At 33.4% G+C, this 20,910-nt stretch overlaps 1 protein-coding gene across 1 annotated transcript; it reads right to left on the bottom strand.

Annotated features, from left to right (window-relative positions):
* Positions 1-4,176: 4,176 nt before the first annotated feature.
* Positions 4,177-7,610, bottom strand: LOC143043730 (cerebellin-1-like). Its single transcript, XM_076215912.1, has 3 exons — positions 7,606-7,610; positions 5,580-5,737; positions 4,177-4,638 (listed from the first exon to the last, which is right to left on the bottom strand). Exons 1-3 carry the CDS (start codon positions 7,608-7,610, stop codon positions 4,238-4,240), a joined length of 564 nt encoding a protein of 187 aa, XP_076072027.1. The 3' UTR covers positions 4,177-4,237.
* Positions 7,611-20,910: the final 13,300 nt, after the last annotated feature.

Below are 20,910 nucleotides of genomic sequence, written 5' to 3'. Positions count from 1 at the left end.
TATTCCTTAACTTTCTTTTGGACATATTTTGTAAAATCATTATCATGTTGCAGGTCCGGGGAAATTACGAAAAAATGTTCCGTAATTATTTCCGGAAATTCTTCTGTACTGTCTACACCATCGTATTCTAAAATGGCGTGTCGGTGCATGACGGTTACATGAATGCTGCATTCAGTTCTTTGGAAGTAATTGGATTGGATTTCTTCTTTCTCGACACAGCGATAATTTTCCGAATAATCGTGGATGCATATGCAATGATTGACTGGCAAGTTCTGAACAAGACTTTTAAGTTGATTGCTTTGCCAGTTTGATCGGTGCTGGTGAGCGGGGAAAGTTTCGAGAAGCTTTTTTAAATTGAGAAACATTTCGTTTACGCTAGTTTTCTTTTTTATCAGGGTCAGTCGGCGCCTTACATTTTTACCCTTCGATTTTTCAGTTATATATTCATATTTTTGCCATTCAACAGTTGAAGACGACTGTGATTCGTTGGGTGAAAGTTTGAAATTACCAACTCCGCAAAGGCTACATTTTCGGTCAAGACAATTTTTTCTATAAAATCCATTTACTTTTGGACATAGCGTAATATGTATAAGGTCTGACATTTTCTCAAATACGGGATAGTCACTTTCTTGCGAATCGGTTTCCCTGTCACACGATTTTCTGAACTTCATACATGCTTTGAAAACAAGGTTTGCTTCCACGTGATATCTACAACAGCATGTATTTCTATCTTTTTCAGATGCAGGTCTTACGAAAAACGGTCGAAGTTTCTCAAATGCTCTTTGTCCAATTTTAATTTCCGGATATTTGGCGACAAAATCTAAATACGCATCAGTTTGTGTTTTTTCCAGCACGTGTGTCATATGCGAAGTATATAAGTTTGGTCCCAATCGTTCTCTTTTGATATCGGATTTGTTGCCGGTCGGGTGTGATATGCCATCAGAGAGCCAAAAGTTATAAACTGTTTTCTTTGTTTCTTCTGAAATGGAATCTTTTCTTGTTTTCTGTTGCGTAAGAGCCCATGCAGACGATTCACTTTTAAGAATTCTAGACCTAATACGCTGGCCTCCAGCAACCCTTCTTGCTGGCAAACCTAAATTTTTACACAGTTTAATTTTACCTCTCGAGTTTGCTAAATTTTCCCCGCTGATTGATGCAGTAACAGAATTCATTACCGAACGTGCATTCTTAGATCGCTTTAATTTTGTAGATTTTATTATTTCTTGAATATCTGCAACGACGGCCATTTCAACTGGCGAAACTGAATGTTTCAGATTAGCTATTGTTGGCGATCGAGGGGATCTGCGGGCCAAATAAGTCGATATAACTGCGCATCGTTTAGATGGAGATTTTGGTAAACCTTCTTTAAATTTTCTTAGGGCTCTGGCCTTTTCCATTCTGTTTTTGAAAACATTTGAACCTTCTGGTACAACAAGTGACATTGATGAAAGTTCTACATTTTTTTTACCTCTGTGTTTACGGACATTCATTTTATTTTTCAGTTTTCTTTCATTTATTTTCTTAGATTTCTCCCTTTGTTCTCTCTTTTTTCTTGCATTAATCGTTTGACTATATGTTTTTGTCTCGCTCTCTTTATTCTTGTACAACTTTCCATAAGATTTTCTACTCGTTTCATTTTTCTGAAGCCTTTTTCGTTCTCTGTTCCTAATAAGTATTTCCTTAGCCGAAAGTTTACTTTTTTTTCTGTTATTCATATTTCTGAAAGCATATTTATATTTGAATGTACACAAAATTTTGGTCTGATTTTTTTAAGTCCGATTATTTTAATTGATTGTTGGTTTATAAATACATTCAATAATTAAATATGAGTCTTTTTTGTCTCGTGTTTTATTTTTTTGGAACTAATCATTCTCCTGAAACACCAGAGATCATTTCGGTTGTTTGAAGGGATTGGTGCCTCTTGTTTTGTCTACGAAAATTATCTAATATGGTAACTCTTCTTTTAGATTGTTCCAGAACTTCCTAAAGTCAAATCATTTTTTACGAATTTTAATATAGAATAATATTTTTATTTCATTAAGGGAGCAACCATTTGATTTTAATGGGGGGGGGGGGGGGGGGGTGCTAGGATGAAAAATTTTGTCCGGCATTTTTTTTAGTTGTTATCTCGGTCCTGCCTTTTTATTTTCACTATATTTGGTCCTGCCTTTTTTTACAAGTTTATCCTGGGTTTGTTTGCCAACTGCTCATCCTGCCCTTTTAACCCCACCGCAGTTCGCGCCTGTCCTAAGTCAGGTACCTATAGCTTTTGTTAGTCTTTTATATTTTTTTACTTTTAGTTCATCTCTGTGTTTCGAAGTGAAGAGTGGCGTCCATTTTCTTGATCTAGTATACATTAGGATTTCGGGGCCTACTCAAGACCTCCTCTGGGTGCGGGATTTCTCGCATGTTGAAGACCCATTGGTGGCCTTGAGCTGTTTTCTACGTTTTGGTCGGGTTGTTATCTCTTTGACATATTCCCCGTTTCCATTCTTATTCATTATTTTTTTACTCGAAACTCCTGTCTGCCTTTTTTTTACACTCAAAACCCCTGTCCTCCCTCTTTTTCAAATTTCATTCTAGCCCCCCCCCCCCCTTAAAAATCAAATGGAAGCTCCCTAAGGCAAAAACATGCCCATATCGTTTCATGTTTGGAGATCGATTCTTTACAAGTTCTTCTTATAATTTCTTTTGCGTATTGACTCTGTGTGAAATATGACGTTTCATTATTTTTCGACGTTTTTTGTCTCATTGGACATTTTTTCTGATTTTTCTTTTCTTTATTTGCGAAAAGGATAAAATATAAAAACAGCCAGTATTTATATTATCATGTTCAGTATTTGTTGTAATTTTTGAAATCTGTATCAGTATTTTTCTTCTGATTTAATCGCGATACATCGTAGATCCCGAAATCGTCAAAATGGAATATTTGTTTGGATTTCAGATGATACGGGACATTTTTTCTGATTTTAAATTTTTTCAATAGTTTTTTTTTAAAACAAGTAAACTCAAAAAGTTTGGTACCAATTTAAACAGAAATGTTTGTAATTTATAAATTATAAATATAAACGATATCCTTTTAAAATTACCTTCAGTATATGAATTTGATCTTCAAAGTTTGCAGTTGGAGTCTAGATTATTTGTCACCATTACAAGATCAAAAAGTTGCTATGACGTCATTTTTCTACATGTATGACGTCATATATGTAAGTAAAATTATGTAATTCAAAACTTTACATATGGTTCTTAATTCCTTCCAAATGAGAACTACCTTTGGCTACTCAATCCATATTTCATTCTCAAAAATGTTTGGAGATCTCAATGTTCAATGTTACGCATTACACGGCAAAATTGCCTATTTCATAAAATTTAGCGCTTCAAATCGAAACCTATTCGTGAAAAAAATATCATGAAAAACAGATATTTTGTTGCCATTAGATTGGGTAACGAAAATTATTTAGCGATTCTGCAAACGGACAGTTAGCCTTTTCGCCGATTTTTCTCGAATCACCTTCAAATTGTCACCAGTATCTTGCGCGACATCATCACTACAACGTTTCCCTTAACGCAATATACATTTTATGCATCTCTTAAGCGTTCGTCGCTGTCGGCCATCGTAAGTTACTATTCTGTATATACAATCTCAACAACCCAGAGCAAATGTATATGACTTAAGGCTGTTTTAGCTTCTCGTAATAAACAGAAAATTTAATATATTTTTCCTATCGATTTCTAAGCATTACTACCCTTTTTTCGCTTTTAGGAAATGATGTATATTACCGTAAATATTTGAATAGAAATGCAGGTGTTAAAATTTTGCTTTTACAGTGTGAAAGTACATAGTCATACGTTCGATAGACGGATTTTTGAAGAGGGGAAAAGATACCAGAGGAACATTCAAACTTATAGATCGAAAATAAACTGACAAATAACGCCATGGCTAAAAAACGAAGGCAAACAAACAAATAATAGAACACAAGACACAACATAGAAAACTAAAGACTAAGCAACAAGAATACCACCAAAATACCGGGGTAAGCAGATCCTGCTTTACATGTGGCACTCTTCGTGATGCTCATATTATATTACAAACCCGGTAAATAGTCTAATTCAGTTTGTCACATTTTTAAGGAATCATTTGACATTGTAAACTATCATTATAAAACATAATTTTTGTAAGAATTTTAATAAATATTTGACAACTCTGATTTTATCATGTTTATGCTATATATAACTGTTATAGTTTATAACCACTAAAAGTTGACCAACTATTACCAAACAAATACTGTCCGGTATATACCTCTTGGATCGTTACGTATATTTTATCGTCCTTCTTTACTTCGATAACAACATTTTGACTTCCTGATGCGGAATCTGCTTCTTTCCGTGCCCCTGCAAAGTTTCTGGCTATCAGATTCCCGTTGAGAGCGAGATAAGTAAAGAAGAATTTTCCATGCAGAGTAAGAACTGTCCAGAAAAAGATGTAGACACCATTTGAAGGAGCTGTAAATATCCCAGTTGACTTATCGTATCCGTTGCCTAAATTTGTAATAACTGTATTGTAAACTACAACAGATTTTGAAGGGATGTTGTGTAAATCAACTGAATTTTTAACCATAAACGCCACTTTTTCTGATCCTGAAATAAATTCAGTTTTACAATATTACTTTAACAAGCTTAAGTAATATGTAAATTAAATGCAATTTCTAAATATTGGAGACAATGGAATCATCTGCTTATATTTTTATCCTTTTGCGTGGTTTAAAATGGCAAACAAATGTTTGAATGTTCATCTTTCAAAAATCTTTATAAATAGTATTTTGCATTTTGTATCATAATTCAGTGAATCTTGTGCACATAAGCATAAATTACGCCGATAAAAAAAATCCACAGAAAGATAATAAATTGATCATTTTAAAGAAATAATTGCTGCAAGCTATACCTTATTGTAGTTTTAACATGGGTAGGCATTATATTCTTGATTATTTTCGCCCCAGCGATAGTGAGGGCTAAAATAACACGAATATAATGCCTACCCATGTTAAAGCGACAATAAAGTATAGCTTGCATCAATTATTTCGATTCTGAATAGGACAATTAAGGTTATATCTATGTCAGATGAGTATATATAAGTGTAAAAGCGTTTGTGTATGCTCTTCCATGAACCTACCTTTTTTGTTTGTGAAGAAGCAAACAGCTGGCACTGTGCATGCTAATTTGATCAAATTCATTTTTCTGAAGAAGTCAATATACGCATGTGCAAACAAATTTTATTGGATTTAGAGCATGAGTTTGTTCACAAAGCGAAAGCAGCACGTCATATTAGAATAAAGTATCTATATGCATCTCTGGAAAGGAAAATAATAAAGGTAAAAGATCAATGAAAATAAATGCCCCAGTCCTAATTTCACGACCCATCGACAATATAACAGCAACACGATATGTATAACCGGATTCGATTGGAATTGATAATTTCCACAGCACGACGGAATGAGTTCCTGCAGTCCTCTCTGATAAATGAATGGCGTACGTTCTGCTGATCGATTTGTAATCGGACGCATATTGTAAACATATTTTACCTGAACCTCTTCCTTTACAATCACATTTTCCCTCATTGTCCTCAACGAGTTTAAGCTGGTATTGAATACTCTTCATGAGATCAGCATTTCTGGAGCAGGATTTCTGCCCCGTTACCATGATTGACATAATACAAGTCAGTAAGATAACCTGGAATAAACTGAAAAAGAGGCTCGACTAAACGTTTGTGTTTGTGTCACACCAATAAGTTGTTTGTATAAAAATACGGGAATTGTGTATGGTTGCCCATGAGACAACTCTCAACCAAGACTACATGACATAGAAGATACCAACTATAGGTCACCATGCGGCTTTCGGTCCAAAAATAAAACAACATCCCGCATAGCAAGCAAAGTAAGGCCCCAAAATGACAGCATCTGAATTACTGACTATGAACAGACACATACAGAATGGTGCGGAGTTAAACATGTGTGCGGGCACTAAACCCTTATAAACCCGACACAGTGGTGTTGCAGCATATAACATAAGAACTAACTATATATATAATTTTAAACCATTTGGAAAGGGTTTATTTATGAAGTTTCTTTGACGGTAGTGTTCATTATGACCTTCGTACTTTTTAGTCGCGTTTTAGATTTCAATGAGCGAGACATATGTATTGCTATTAAAGTAGAAAGTCAAGGATTTCGTTAATAACTAGTAAAACCTTTACCAAATTCATTCATAGATACAAATGTTAAGTTTGGAACTTTGGCTGTTCTGTTGATTTTCAGAAAGAAAAAAAACGGGATATCTCATCCTAATGTTTAAAAAGTTCGTAAATTAAGATGCGATCCCTTTAACCTAATTGTTTCATTAACTTGTTCTCAAATATTGTTTCATTGCCCGAATATAGGTACTAGTAACATAAATTAATTTCTGTTTCTGAAAAAAAAGTCTCCCCATAGGTCAGTCAACGCCCCCCTCCCCTTTTTACAAAAAGTTCTGGATCCGCCACTGTTATTTACTAGTTACAAATTGCTATATGTGTAGAGCTATGAGAATTCATTATCTTACATTCTCTTAATACTACTCTTATATTTTGGGTTGTACAAGGTCATTGTTTTCTAAAAGTGTGTATGACGTCTTTACACCAAAGCCATTGGATGTGTACTGATTGATACTTAATGTATTCACCAGTTGTAAATTGCTTTAAACTAGCTTTCAGTAATTGTGAATACTCTTAACTGTATTTGGCCAACCTTTTAGGAATTTAGGTCCTCATTGCTCTTCAACTTCGTACTTTATTTGGCTTTTTTAACTTTTTTTGGATTCGAGCGACACTGATGATTTTTTTGTAGACGAAATGCGCGTCTGGCGTATATTTACAAAATGTAGTCCTGGTATCTATGATTAGTTTATGTTAATGCTAATGCTATGTGTCTGCTGATTTAATGCTATATAAAAAAGAAGATCTGGTATGATTGCCAATGAGACAACTGTCCACAAGAGACCATGACATAGACATTAACAACTATAGGTCACCGTACGGCCTTCATGGTTTGTGCCTCGTACCGATCTTTTGAGTACTTATTTTTACAGTTTATTCTTATGCTTACACACCACTGCCCCAGGTAGAAAGAGGGTTGATTCTTCACAAAGCGAAACATGTTTAACCTAGACGCATTCTGCATGTGCCTGACTTAAGTCAGGAGCCTGTAGTTGTGTGGTTGTCGATGGTTTATGCCTGCCGTACTTTTTTTTGTAGGCTATTTTTTCGTTTGAATTGTTTCATCTTTTTCCCGTCCGTACTTTGTGCCTGCCGTACTTTTTTTTGTAGGCTATTTTTTTAGTTTGAATTGTTTCATCTTTTTCCCGTCCGTGCTTTTAATGGCAAAAGAGGTAATTCCCACCCCCTATTAGACAATCCCTTAATCCCCCACTCACCACTACCACCACACACATACGCACACGCGCACTTTTCATTCCGTCCTTACGTAACCGAGTTAAGTACTAAATACATTGAGCTTTATGAAAACTGACTAACGACAAATGTCTATGAATAAAATATTAAACAAACTTTCATACCTCATTTTGATCTGTTGATTTGCTATCTGGACCAATTGTAATTAATTTTAGATCTATGTTATTTTATTTATAATATTGCAGGATTGATTTAAACTTCTATTTCACAAAAATGATCAGTTTGCGTGCTAATAAATTATCATACGTGGTACATGTAATAGAGAAACACTTGATACAATTGCCCAAAAATAATCACAATAGATGTATGGACATTTATTAGACGTGGGCTGGAGGCGGCTAATTATAACATGGACAACAAACAATTTACACCAATCTGATGAAATTATGGACGGACGGATTGCTGTTTAAAATCCGGTGTCAAATCAAATCAAATGCATTTTCAGGGTTTACACTAATATCACATTATGATGATACAAGACCAACTCGCTAAGTCTGATTTTCACTTGCTTAGTCTTTCAAGTCTTTGGTTTGGCCTGGCCAGGGATCGAACCAAAGACCCTGTACTTGAGAATACGCTACCCCGGAGTCGGATAGAATTGACATAAAAAAGGTAGAAAATAATTTAGCCAGGAAATAAATAGGAGTTAACCCAAAATTTGCATATTTCCAAATCTTCTGGTTTTAATGTACTTTACTTTTATACTGCTTTTTACATTTCTTGTTATAAACCCCTGTTTACTTCCTGGTTTTTTAAATATGTTCTGAGCATCCCTGTCTAGTAAACATGGCCAAAATAAACAGTTTTTCTTTGTAAGAACAGTTTTTCGATTGGAATAGATTATCAGAAAAGCCTTAAAACTTTTAAGTTGCTCTAACAACGTTTGACTAATTTTCCAGGGCCTCTATTCAATTACCATTGATGCCATACACTGCAATTAGTACCTTTTCACACTAAGAAGCCAATATTTAGTGCCTGTACCAGGTCAGGAATGTGACAGTTGTTTTCCATTTGTTGATAAAAGTCTAATGGATGATTTTGACAGTTTGTAATGGACTTTACTGTTTTGAGTTTTATCTTGGAATTCCGTATTTTTGTTATTACTTTTTTGCAAACTTAAATCTTCCAACGCCAAGAGATGAGAAAATAAACCTCATGTGGCAGCTAAAATTGGAAAGGCAATAACTCCTTAACATGTAAATGACATGCGAAATCATACCAAAGGGACATTCAAACTCGTAAGTTGAAAAGGAGAGAAATGATTATTTTGGTCAGGTAGATTTAAATATGACCGTTTCTTGATTCTGTGAGATATTCTCTGCTTAAAATGCCCATGAGCACAATCCAGTGGCGCATCCAGAAATTTTCAAAAATTGGGGCCAACTGACTGCCTAAGAGTGGGCTCTCTCCAAATTTTGTTTCAGTGATTCTCTATATAATCAACCAAATTTTTCCCACAAAAAGGGGGCCGCGACCCCCCTCCCTAAATCCGCCTCAGCAATCAGTTTCATATGAAACTCTCCTTTGAAATTTCAAGACAACACATTCGCAACAGACAACTGATGCCAAGTGATGACAAAAGCTCACATTTTTTTTCAATAATTGAAATACAAATGTATATGAAAATGCAAAATTTTTTGCACTGGAATGAAAAAAACCTAACTAAATGATACTTGTGTAATATTTATTATCTCAAGCTCTAAACAAAAACAACAGTAGCAACAATAACTACATAACTACAACATGAAAGTTTTTTTTAATAAAATACAAAGTCATTTAATAAAGGTCAGGATGAGGGGGTCTTCATTTTTTGTGTATTTTTAATTTTCCAGGTTTTTTTCTCTTTTCTTCATATTTTAGCACCTCTTTTTCCTGTTTTATATAATTTGTTCCGTTATTCTCTATTTTGTAAACCCCAACCAGACCCTTAATTTCAATTGTGACTACATATAGCCTATGTCTATCCTTTTAATTGATACATGTATACAGATAATTAAAATATTTGTAGCCTAATGATGAATTGAGGTGAAATTAAAAGAAAATAAATTTAAAAATGATACTATTAGCTTAAGCAGTGGCGGATTCCAGGGGGGAGGTTTCCAGGGGTTGGAACCCCCTTTTTTTGGACGATCAATGCATTTGAATGGGAGCATATAGTTGGAACCCCCCTTTTTTTGGACGATCAATGCATTTGAATGGGAGAATTTTTTTTTAATAGCAGTAAATTCTGACTATCATGATCACGACTATGCCTTTTGCCTTATATTTGCATTGGTATCATTTTGGTATCAAATTGAAAGAAAGAAATCTAGAATCTGCTAAAAAATTTGGTTAATGACCTTTAATTATATATGAGCTATTGAAGTCTTATATGCAAAGAAAAATGGGTGTTTTGGGGCAAAATATTTTACCCTGTATTATAGGGGGTAAAAACAAACAGTCTAAATATCTGACACAAATTTTAAAAAACCTCACCTAAGTACATCCTTAAATATTTAATTAATGTTAATGCAATTTTTAAAACAAAATTGTATTTCACTAATCATAGTAACTTTAAAGTTTTATCACTATTATATAAATTTTCCCAAAAAATTGAAGAAGAAATACATTTATTGATAAGTTGTAATAATTAAGACTAAAATAATTTAACATTTATTCAATCTTTGTGCAACCAACCCAGACAGATATTTTATTGAGATCAATCTTATCTAGATCATTTATCAATTAAGTAAGACAACCAGCTACAAACCCAAAATTTATTTAAAGTTACAGGGGGAGCAATTTCAATAAAAATAATTTGAAGCGTTTCAGGTCAATAAATATCTATATTATTTTTCTACCATGAGGGGGGCTTGACACTAGATGCAACACCCCCTATCATTTGCATCTGTGGTCAGTTGATATTCTGTTAGTCTTAGCATGCACACAAACTGACAAAAAGTGAAATCTTATACAGACAATAATTTTCAATGCAATTTTTAAATGCACTCTACATAAAATTCAAAATCTGATTACAGACCTAGGCATTCAGTCATATAACTGAGCGCTCAGCATACCCGTAGCCAGGGGGTTCGGATGACCCCCCCCCCCCCCCCCTCCTTGAAACCAAATAAGCACTGTTAAAGTCAACGTTCTGTTCAAATTGTGACTGTTTAAAGTCGAAATTCATGACTCCAAATAACCCCCCTTGGAAATTCCTGGCTATGGGCCTGCTCAGAGTATAAAACTTGTCCTTAAAACACCAAATTCAGTATTTGTTGAATTCTTTGTATGATAATTGTACTTCAACTGTTTATGACGGCACAGCCATGACCTTAAATACATTGTATTCATTGCACAGTTAATTAGGGACACTGAATGTTATACATTTGTGTAAATAAATATGTATATACATGTATTATTAAAATTGAGAAAATTTCCTCAACATCAGGGATCACCACAAATCCTATTTTTGTAGTTGCACTCCTTTAAATTAGAGCACTTTTTGTATAGCAAACATCTGATGTTGAATATTGAAATTAACAAAAAAAACACCTATGTAACAGTAAAATTTTAAATATATAATTCTATCAAATTTTGTTCTAATCTGTATAAAATTTAAAAAAATGATATTTAATTTTCCTTTGGACCAAACACTCACTGTTTCAATTGGTAAACCAAAAGTAAATATTCAAAAAGAATTTATGTGTTTATATGATCTTGACTTCTTGGACAATGGAATGAAATTATGTTTTGGTGGTGATCCCTGTTGATCTTATACCATCTTCTCTAACAATACAAGTAAAAATCACAACCATATCAATCGTAACAGTTTTGTTTTTAAATTTGAATTAATAACATAATTGATTCAGGTTATCAAATATATAAATTAATGTCCATTTACATGTGTGGAAAAATAAGGCTTAAGTACAAACACTTAATAAATTTCAAATACATGAGGCAATGTAAATAACCAATTATATAAGACTATGGGCGGATCCAGGATTTTTTCAGAGGTTGGATGTATAAAAACTGTGTATTTTTGGCCTGGCTGACCAAAGAGAAAACAAATTAGGACAATCATATGCTTCAATGTAGGTGTTCTGGTATGTCATGATTATTAGCCCCACTCACAAATTTTCAAAGTCCTAACCCCCTTATAATCATGCTAATTTCAGCAAAAGTCATTAGAGGAGAACCTTATGTATAGGGACATATCAAAAAGAAGATGTGGTATGATTGCCAATGAGACAACTGTCCACAAGAGACCAAAATGACACAGACATTAACAACTATAGGTCACCGTACGGCCTTCAACAATGAGCAAAGCCCATACCGCATAGTCAGCTATAAAAGGCCCTGATAAGACAATGTAAAACAATTCAAACGAGAAAACATGTATACTTAATATGTTACTCATCATACTCATCATAATATAAAATAAAACTGAGAATGGAAATGGGGAATATGTCAAAGAACAATAACCCACCCAAAGAGTAGAAACTAAAAATCTGCTTAATATGTGAGATGTGTGTAAAAGAAGTCTATATAACCAATGATAACTGTATCTTGCAGAATAGTAGAATGACAGACATTGACAAAATGATGGAATGATGGATAAAGGTAAAACTATATATGGCCTGACCACTTTATGCCAGGGCATAAAAAATTTACATTGATTGTGAACACTGAAATTGGGACTGTAAAACATCAAAGTTAAAAATGAAACTGATTCTATATATAAATGAACATATATATACATGTACATACATGTACAACATACACCACAAGACTTTTGAAAGTCAATTCTTAAGATTGTAAGTATCATGGCATACACTTATTATACGTAAATTTTACAATGTAATTTTATTTGGTCACACATTTCACAGTACATGTACAGCACATAGATAAATTAAGAGTCTATATAATCATTAACCTTATCTTCAATAACCCATATTATTAAACAGTTATAATATATTAAAGCATCAAAAAATGTTCAGACTGTAGACATTTAAATGTAATTATTAATCATGTTACTAGCTCTAGTATGAAGGGGGTCTCATTGGGGGGTTCTGATCCCAGATCCTGCTTACTGTTTTGTCAGAATCCCTTATCCCGCTTACTGTTTTGTCAGATTCCCTTATCCCAATTACACTATGTACGTAAGCAATTCTCATTTCTTTGTAATTTCCCATGTCCTGCTAGACTTCATTTCCCATTTTCACGGCACAATAATTTGACTTTCACGTGTTACGCTTACAAAAAATCAGCAATCCCATGTCACGCTTAGACCCCAATGAGACCCACTATGAAAACACATGTATTTCTTGGTCAACAATGCAATGTGACAGGTGATGATGTTAAATTTACAACCAAAATATGTTAAGTTTACATTTGTACTTAAGGAGCAACCGTTAATAACTTTAAGGAGGGGTTATGATTTTTTTGTCTGTGTCAGAATAAAATTCAAAACTTTAACACAGAATAATTATTTTTTGTCATCTCATTGAACACAATATTTTTGTTCATCCAATTGGGGGTCAGAATTTTTTTAGGAAAATAACCATAACCCCCCATGATACCACCCACAATTTCAGCTTAATCTGTGTTTTGTGGTAATAGGCATTGTGTAAACCCACATTATTTATAATATAATAGTTTAACAATAGTTGGTTGGGGCAAACTTAAGTTAGAGAATGGAAATTATTTTTCTATTTGTAAATGGGCATAACTCTGGAACTGTAAAAGTTATGACACCTACATTTTGTAAGTTCAAACTTGGTCTGTGTTTTGTGGAAATAAGCATTGTGTATACATTTTGTAACATTGAGTTGAAGAAAACTAAAATTAAAGAATGGGAATCAATTTTTGGGATGCAATAACTTACAGGCGTACATTGTACCAACATGACCAAGGGTAAGGCTTAATGCCCCCTAAATCCTGAGGCAGGGGCATACAATTATTCTTGTTTAATTCTAACATGTTCATGAAGTTGGAAAAGCTTTTTTTAATCCAAAAATACTTAAATTCTAGCAAAAGTACATGTAAATCATTATATGTTACTTCAATATTTAAAATATTAACATAAACCTTTGAGATAATAAAAATGTCCTTAATTGTACGTCCCGATCCTTAGGCCAAATTAAAACATATGTGTGGTTCCAGTTACCCTATAGCTACAAAATGTACCTATTCTACTTTTTAGTCCTAATATTTAATAGCCTACCATAAAGATTTTTTTGTCATTTTCAATAAACATGATAAGCACTGTCAAAGTCAGAATGTTGCTCCGATAGCCATAATGTAAAAAAAAAAACATAAAATAAAAAACAAATCCTTTACTACATACCCTAACTTTTCTTACATGTAACTGGAATGAGTGGAATCACACATAATTTTTTTTATTCAGCCTTAATCTTAAAACTGTGCCACTCTGGCCACTCAAAATTGTATTTGAAGACCATGCAGTGATTCTTCTGCATGCAGATTTTGAATTGTACAACATGTATTCTATAATTGTTTATGAAGACCAGTGTTTCTCGTGCATGTAGACTTATAAATTTAAGATGTAAAAAAATAATAATTCAATACAAAAAGTTCTGTTAAAATAGAAAGTATGTAAGCTTCTCTTACTGGGAAAGGTCATTTCTTATACTCTATATGTCATTTTGTATGTGTTTAGATTTAATCTATAACAATTTATTGTTTTGGTTAAGGCAAATGATAACTTAATTGCACTGTGACCAGGTGACAAAACTTGCAAAAATATACATGTACAGTACATTAATGAAGTATAATCATGATAATCTAGAGATTAGCTTTCAGAAGTATTCATAAACATGGTGTTACTCAATATTTTCTTTATCATGTTCCTAAACATGCTAAATTTATGCTCCCAATGTAATGTGCGTCATAAATCATGTTAATTGGAAAATTCAAAATTTATAACTAACAATATAAAAATGATATAAATTTACAAAGATAAAATGTACACCTACATAAACATGATAAATACATTTAATTAAAATCAAAGAGGTATAAGTGGTCTAACAATTGTCCCTCGTGAATTTTTCAGGGGAATATCTACACCATGTGTTCTACGAAGATGTCTATTTAAATCTTTTACTAGACCAAACATTGAATTACAATGCTCACAGGCAAACTGCTTCTTATGCATACGACAAATGTGATCGATCATATGTTGTTTCTTGTGTGCCATATAAGTGCAAATTTTGCAGTAATAATTTGTCACTTCTCCTGTTGTCTCTGTTGTGAAATCTTCCTCAACATTGAAGTCAAAATTGCTGGAACCAAATTCTTGTTCCATTAATTTTAACTGATCCTGAGGAGGCATTTGTGCTCTTTGAATGGTAGAATCCTGATACGAATCATTTCTTTCATCTTCATCTTCAGGTGAATTTGTACTACTATCCAAATTTCGGCTCTGCTTTATTGGTGATGGTAAAGCTTCAGTGCATTCTTTTGGTGGCGATGTTGAATTTGTTGATAAACTTTGAATAGGAATAACTTCTAACGCATTTGGTTCTTCTAGTTCTTTAGGTTCTTCTTTAATTCTAAGGTTTAAATTGAAGCCTGAATCTTCTGTTTCAAAAACTTTTGTGCTATAAGCCTGCAAATCTTCATGATGGATGTTTGAATGATTGCAACTTTCATCTTGACCTTCTTTTGATAAGTTAACCAAATCTTCAATTGAGTTCCCAACACCAGAATTTGATTGTTCATCAGTATCGTATTCAGATCTGGTAATAGTGACATAATGTTTGTTTATTAAGGATCGTTTTGCAGTGGAACAGCTATATTTATTTTTCAACAAGTGTCTTTTGAGGTCTCTTTCATAACCGAATCCTCTTCCACAGATATGGCAAGTAACAGGTTTAAAATGGAATCGATCCAAATGCGCTTCTAAATTCTTTGCACTAGTTGTGGAGTAATGTTTGCACAATGTACAGGGATATTTACCCTTACCCCCTTCTTCGGTGTTGGTACTTTGATTGTCACTGTTCTGAAAATCAGTACTTTGGTTATTTGTATTTTCAATAAAATACATGTCGCCATCTTCTGGTGTTAAAGGAACAGGCTCCCCGGGAATATCTTCATTTTGTTTGGACAAATTGACCGGAAATGTCTGAGTGTTCCCAATTGATGACAAGAGAACAGGTATTGGTGAAACTGTATTAGAATCAGGACAAACATCAAGTATATCAGGGTTAGCAGGGGATGTTTTCAGCTTCATACTTGAACTAAACTCATCATTTTCTTGAATTAGGTTACAAATTTTTCGGTTTCGACTCTTTCTTCTTCTTTTAGGGGTGGGTAAATATTCACTTGAAGTAATTTCACCCCAAGAATTATCATTATCGTCAAAATCTGTCTTCATCAAGTCACGTACAATAGTGTATGATGAAAGAATATTGTGTGCATTTGATACAGAAGCCCACGAACCACAGATTTTCAAAGAATTGGGTGCGACTAGGGGATTGTTTGAACTACTGATCATCAGGGTCCCTGTCAAATCGCATACTCGTTCTAAAAAGCTCCTTGCGTGATTATTGGACAACAAATTTTCAAATTCAGCGGATAATTCCGCAGAAATGCTTTGAAATACAGTTCCCATTGCTGTTTTTCTTGAGAGAAAAAGAAAAAAAATTCCAAACGTAAACAATTACACCAAAACAAACTCCCTCAAGGAGAACGCGTCTGAAAGGTATGACTACAGACCAAAAGAGCAAAGAAATAAAAATACACACACACGGTCTTTATAAAAAATCTTCGATTATATGACAAAAAAAAAAATTTGTATATAAACAGAGACATTATTATTTTCTCTAATTTAAGTGAATCAACAGTTTATCAACTGCATTACTCCATCTAGTAAAATCAAGAATTTATATCTTCGACCTACTATAGAGGTCCCTCATGGGGATGTCCAAGTAATCACATAATCACAATTGTTTGGCCAATATAATCACATAATCATTAATTAATATGAGGCAGGCATTACCTGTAAATGGGGACGAAGTCTGTATAAATTATTTTTTTGTAACTTACATTTATATAGTATGAAATTCAAAACAGTGTAGCTGTGGCCATTGATTGACACATTAAAATCATTCATTGACTGGGACAATTTAGGTGAACGTTTGTATGTAACGACCAATGCTCACTATGTTCTTTTTAAAGAAACTTAAACTATGGGGTCACCAAAGGTTCTCAAAACCTAAATAAAGTAATTCGAAAAATTAATCAGAAATAACACGATATTTTGATTTATATCAATTATATAAATCAAAACACAAAGTTTATTCCTGATTAATTTTTCGAATTATTTTATAATTAAAGGCGTTAAGAAACCTTTGGTGACCCCACAGTTTAAATGTCTATCGTAGGTACGTCATGAACAGTGGTTGTTACAGACAAACGTTCACGTAAATTGTCCCAGTCAATGGATGATTTTGATGGGTCAATCAATGGCCACAGCTACACTGTTTTGAATTTCATACTATTTGTTAAGAAAAAGAAACGGAAATACCGTAACGTTTCCGATTTTGGTTCTTTTGTTAGGGATTTTAGTTGTGACGTTATTTAAGTTATGACGTCATATGCAATGTAAACAAAGAAACGCTATCATCAGGTAACGTTTTTTCATATCAAGGAATTATTAAAAATGAAATTGGTATTGCGCATTCCTTCCTATTTTATACTAGACTGATAAATATATATTTTACTCAAAGTTTCATACAAACGAGACCGGAAAAAGGAAGTACATTGTACATTTCTGCGCAGGTCCGGGATTTCAAAACATGACATAAAAAAAATTGAACGATTTTGAGTTCATTAGTACAATGAAAAATTCGGGAAATTTTCCCGATTTTTTTTTTATTGAATTTTCTACTGTTATTGGGGACTTCGTCCCCATATTATTTTCAAACAAGATAATTAAGTAATCAAAAATATAGCCCTAATTATAAAATAATCAAAAATATAGTCCGTATTATGAAATAATCAAATAATCACGAAATATTTGGTATGATAATCAAAGTAACCACTATAAAAACGGCCGAGTAATCAGATATTGAAAACCCACACGAGGAGACTCACTGTAGCTACAGATACGTGTACAGACACCAAACTGTACTGTAATGAGTTAAAAATCGAATTTCCTTATATTTTCAATCGTTTTCAAATCGAACTGCAAAAATTACAATGATGTCGGCTAATGTGATGACAAAATCACGATTTTAGCGTCAATAAATTAAATCATCAGTATTAATTAAAGTACATTTATATACGTTTTCAAAACTCAATATGCATATTTTTTATCCATCCCTTATTTACTGAGACACACCAACGCATCTCATCAAAGTCATGGTGAGTTATTATACATCTACCTTTGAAGTTACCGGGTTGTACAATTATATTTAATAGTAATATTTATTGGAATTATTTTAGAAGCCACCAGGACAATTTTAATACTGACATTCTTTTAAGTTGAGAATTTCTCAATTGGAGCAAATGTTGATGGGCGAAAATAAAATTGAGAATGGAAATGGGGAATGTGTCAAAGAGACAACAACCTGAAAAAAACAGCAGCAGAAGGTCACCGACAGGTCTTCAATGTAGCGAGAAATTCCCGCACCCGGAGGCGTCTTTCTGCTGGCCTCGAAACAAATATTTACTAGTTCAGTGATAATGAACACCATACTAATTTCCAAATTGTACACATGAAACTAAAATTAAAATAATACAAGACTAACAAAGGTCAGATGCTCCTGACTTGGGACAGGTGCAAAAATGCGGCGGGGTTAAACATGTTTATGAGATCTCAACCCTCCCCCTATACCTCTATCCTTTTAAGTTTAATGAATTGTCTTGCAAGCTTACAAACCAGACAAACGCATTTATGTTACTGAAAACAGCACTATCCTATGTCTACAATTTTACTTTTCACAAAACAAATGATCCATGCCAAACTTTTTTATAAAGTTCGTGTGGAATCAAATATACCCACTTCATTCTTCATTGGCAGATATGCCTTATAAGACTACTTGGCTGTGCTTGATGATTAACTGACACCTTGTAATTTTACGACAATTGATATTTTGTTTTATTTTACACATCCTAATATTTTAAGTACTTATATTGATTCTTATATCAAATTTAAACAATTCTGTTCCTTTAATTAAAGGGGCACTAGCTACGATATATATAAAAAAATAAAGTATGATTTTTTTTAGATCAATCAATAATCAAATTGGAATAATGAAATAATAATTCGCTTTTAGCAATCAATTTCCTTTAATTTTGTTGAAATAAGCGATTAAACATAATTTTTGACTGATTCACTTGCAAGTGAAAACGTCATCATCATTCTAACCGGTATTCATGTGAACTTCAAGTTAACCCCTAGCTAGAGATTGACAACGCATGCATTGTACGTGTACTGGTTATTTAAAGAAAAAGAATGTCAACAAAGAAAGTGAAACTACGGTAAATCATTTGATTACTAATTCGATGCACATAAAATCATTCTTATATGGTTAAAAACAATGAGAAACATCTATTTTTAATCTATAAAATAAAATCAAACAGACCTATAAAAATGCAATTGCACGTGTTGGTTTAAACTATTCGTATCTTTATTTTTGTTTACATCGCTTATATGGTCATCTGAGGTCAAATCGAATGTTAATTAGATGGCGTCTGGACTAAAATACGCACGAAACGAGCCTATATATTATCTACCCCATGCTCTGAAACTGTTTATTTTAGACTTTTGATAGTTTGGATAAATGTTTTACATTGTTATAAACCAAATATGAGAATTTGAGTCAAATCGGTTACAATGAATTTGACAGCTAGTGCCCCTTTAATTTGTAACTGTGTATTACATGTATTAGTTACTTATATATATATATTATTTTCCAATATCTTTCATAGGCGTATCCAGGGAGGAAGGAGTCCTGGTGCCCCCCCCCCCCCCCCCCCCCCATTGTGGAAAAATTTGGTTGAATATATAGGGAATCATTGAAGCATGACTGGAGTGGGTCTCCTCTTAGGTCAGTCAGCGCCTCCCCCTGATGAAAAGTTCTGGATCCGTCACTGTTTTTGGATTGGCATTTTTACGGGATCTGGAATCAGGCCGTCGGTCGGGCGATGCTTGAATAAAACAACCCAGTCGACGTGCCGGGTTTTTCTCCTTCTGAAGCTCATGTCGATGTTTTACTTCTCTTCACTGGTTTTGACCTATATTTTCATTAGTGAAAATGTAACTACTTTATATTATAACTACATTTGTGCATATATGATCATCGACAACTGACTCGGATATCCATGAAAATTATAATGTAAAATTCTATCAAGTTCTGACTTGTGTCTGTTGATTTCAAGTTTTGTTATCCTACATTGATTTTTCTGATTAAAGACATACATATTAAAGTTATATTCCAAATGTGTTTGGAAGCTTCATGCTAACAAATAATAATAAATCGTACAGGGTAGTAATTTTTGGGGTTAAAAAACTCATAAAAAAGCGAAGCTAGTAGTCAAATAGAAAAATCAGGATCCATATTAACTACTAGTATGCCGTGTATACATGTGCATGAATATGTAGAAAATAATTCACATTTCCAGAGTCATTTATTTAGATACCTAAAGAATAATATTCAGTCATATTAATATTTCCTGACAAGTATTTCCAATTCAATACAAAAAAAAAAAACCATCATTCATTGTACAGGAACACCAATGGTGACCAACAAAATCGATATATGGTCACTCTCGGTCTCGTTATGACCAAAGAAAATCCATGCCAAAGTGAGGTGCCCGTTTGATTGTGCCGGACCTGTTAATTCAAAGCCATGTCTATTCAGAATGTGGACGATAAATTCGGTGCCTCATGTAAAGACAGAGCAACGCTCTCTACCTTTTAACAACCCTTGTAACAACTCTTTGAGGGGTCGGTGTTGACCTCTTGCAAGGACAAATTTCTTCCCCTATCCAATAAATCCTCATTTTCCAGTTGAATTTCAAATTTGCAGCTTGTCAAAACCGGCGCATTTTATTACAAAACCTATCTAGTGTATGTATTGTCAATGTAATCAGATCTGAACGTGCATTAAATATTTGCCACTGGACATTAGGCGATTATGATTAAATCAACAAATCGTGGTTGAGGTAACAACACTCATGATTTTTCATGTTACATATGTATTCAAAACATTTTCAACACATATACCTATACTGGTTTAATAACCAAGTTTTTTTCTTCAAATTAGGTTACAAGAGGGGAGAGGAGGGGGTCAAGGAAAATTCTATTTGAATTAAGTTTTTATCTCACATTAAACTCTTGATTCATAAACAACTGTTTTTTTGCAGTTACTTTAAGATACAGACAAAGTAAGTTTTCATAT

The sequence above is a fragment of the Mytilus galloprovincialis genome, chromosome 8, assembly GCF_965363235.1.
Source record: "Mytilus galloprovincialis chromosome 8, xbMytGall1.hap1.1, whole genome shotgun sequence".
In the NCBI taxonomy this organism is placed as follows: domain Eukaryota; kingdom Metazoa; phylum Mollusca; class Bivalvia; order Mytilida; family Mytilidae; genus Mytilus; species Mytilus galloprovincialis.
The sequence above is the reverse complement of the archived record's forward strand: the minus strand, read 5'-3'. Positions and strand labels throughout refer to the sequence as shown.

Excerpts from the sequence above, each read along its gene's own strand:
- LOC143043730 (XM_076215912.1), bottom strand. Across the intron at positions 4,639-5,579 it reads TTGTAAAGGAAGAGGTTCAG|GATCAGAAAAAGTGGCGTTT; the intron begins GTAAAATATGTT and ends AATTTATTTCAG.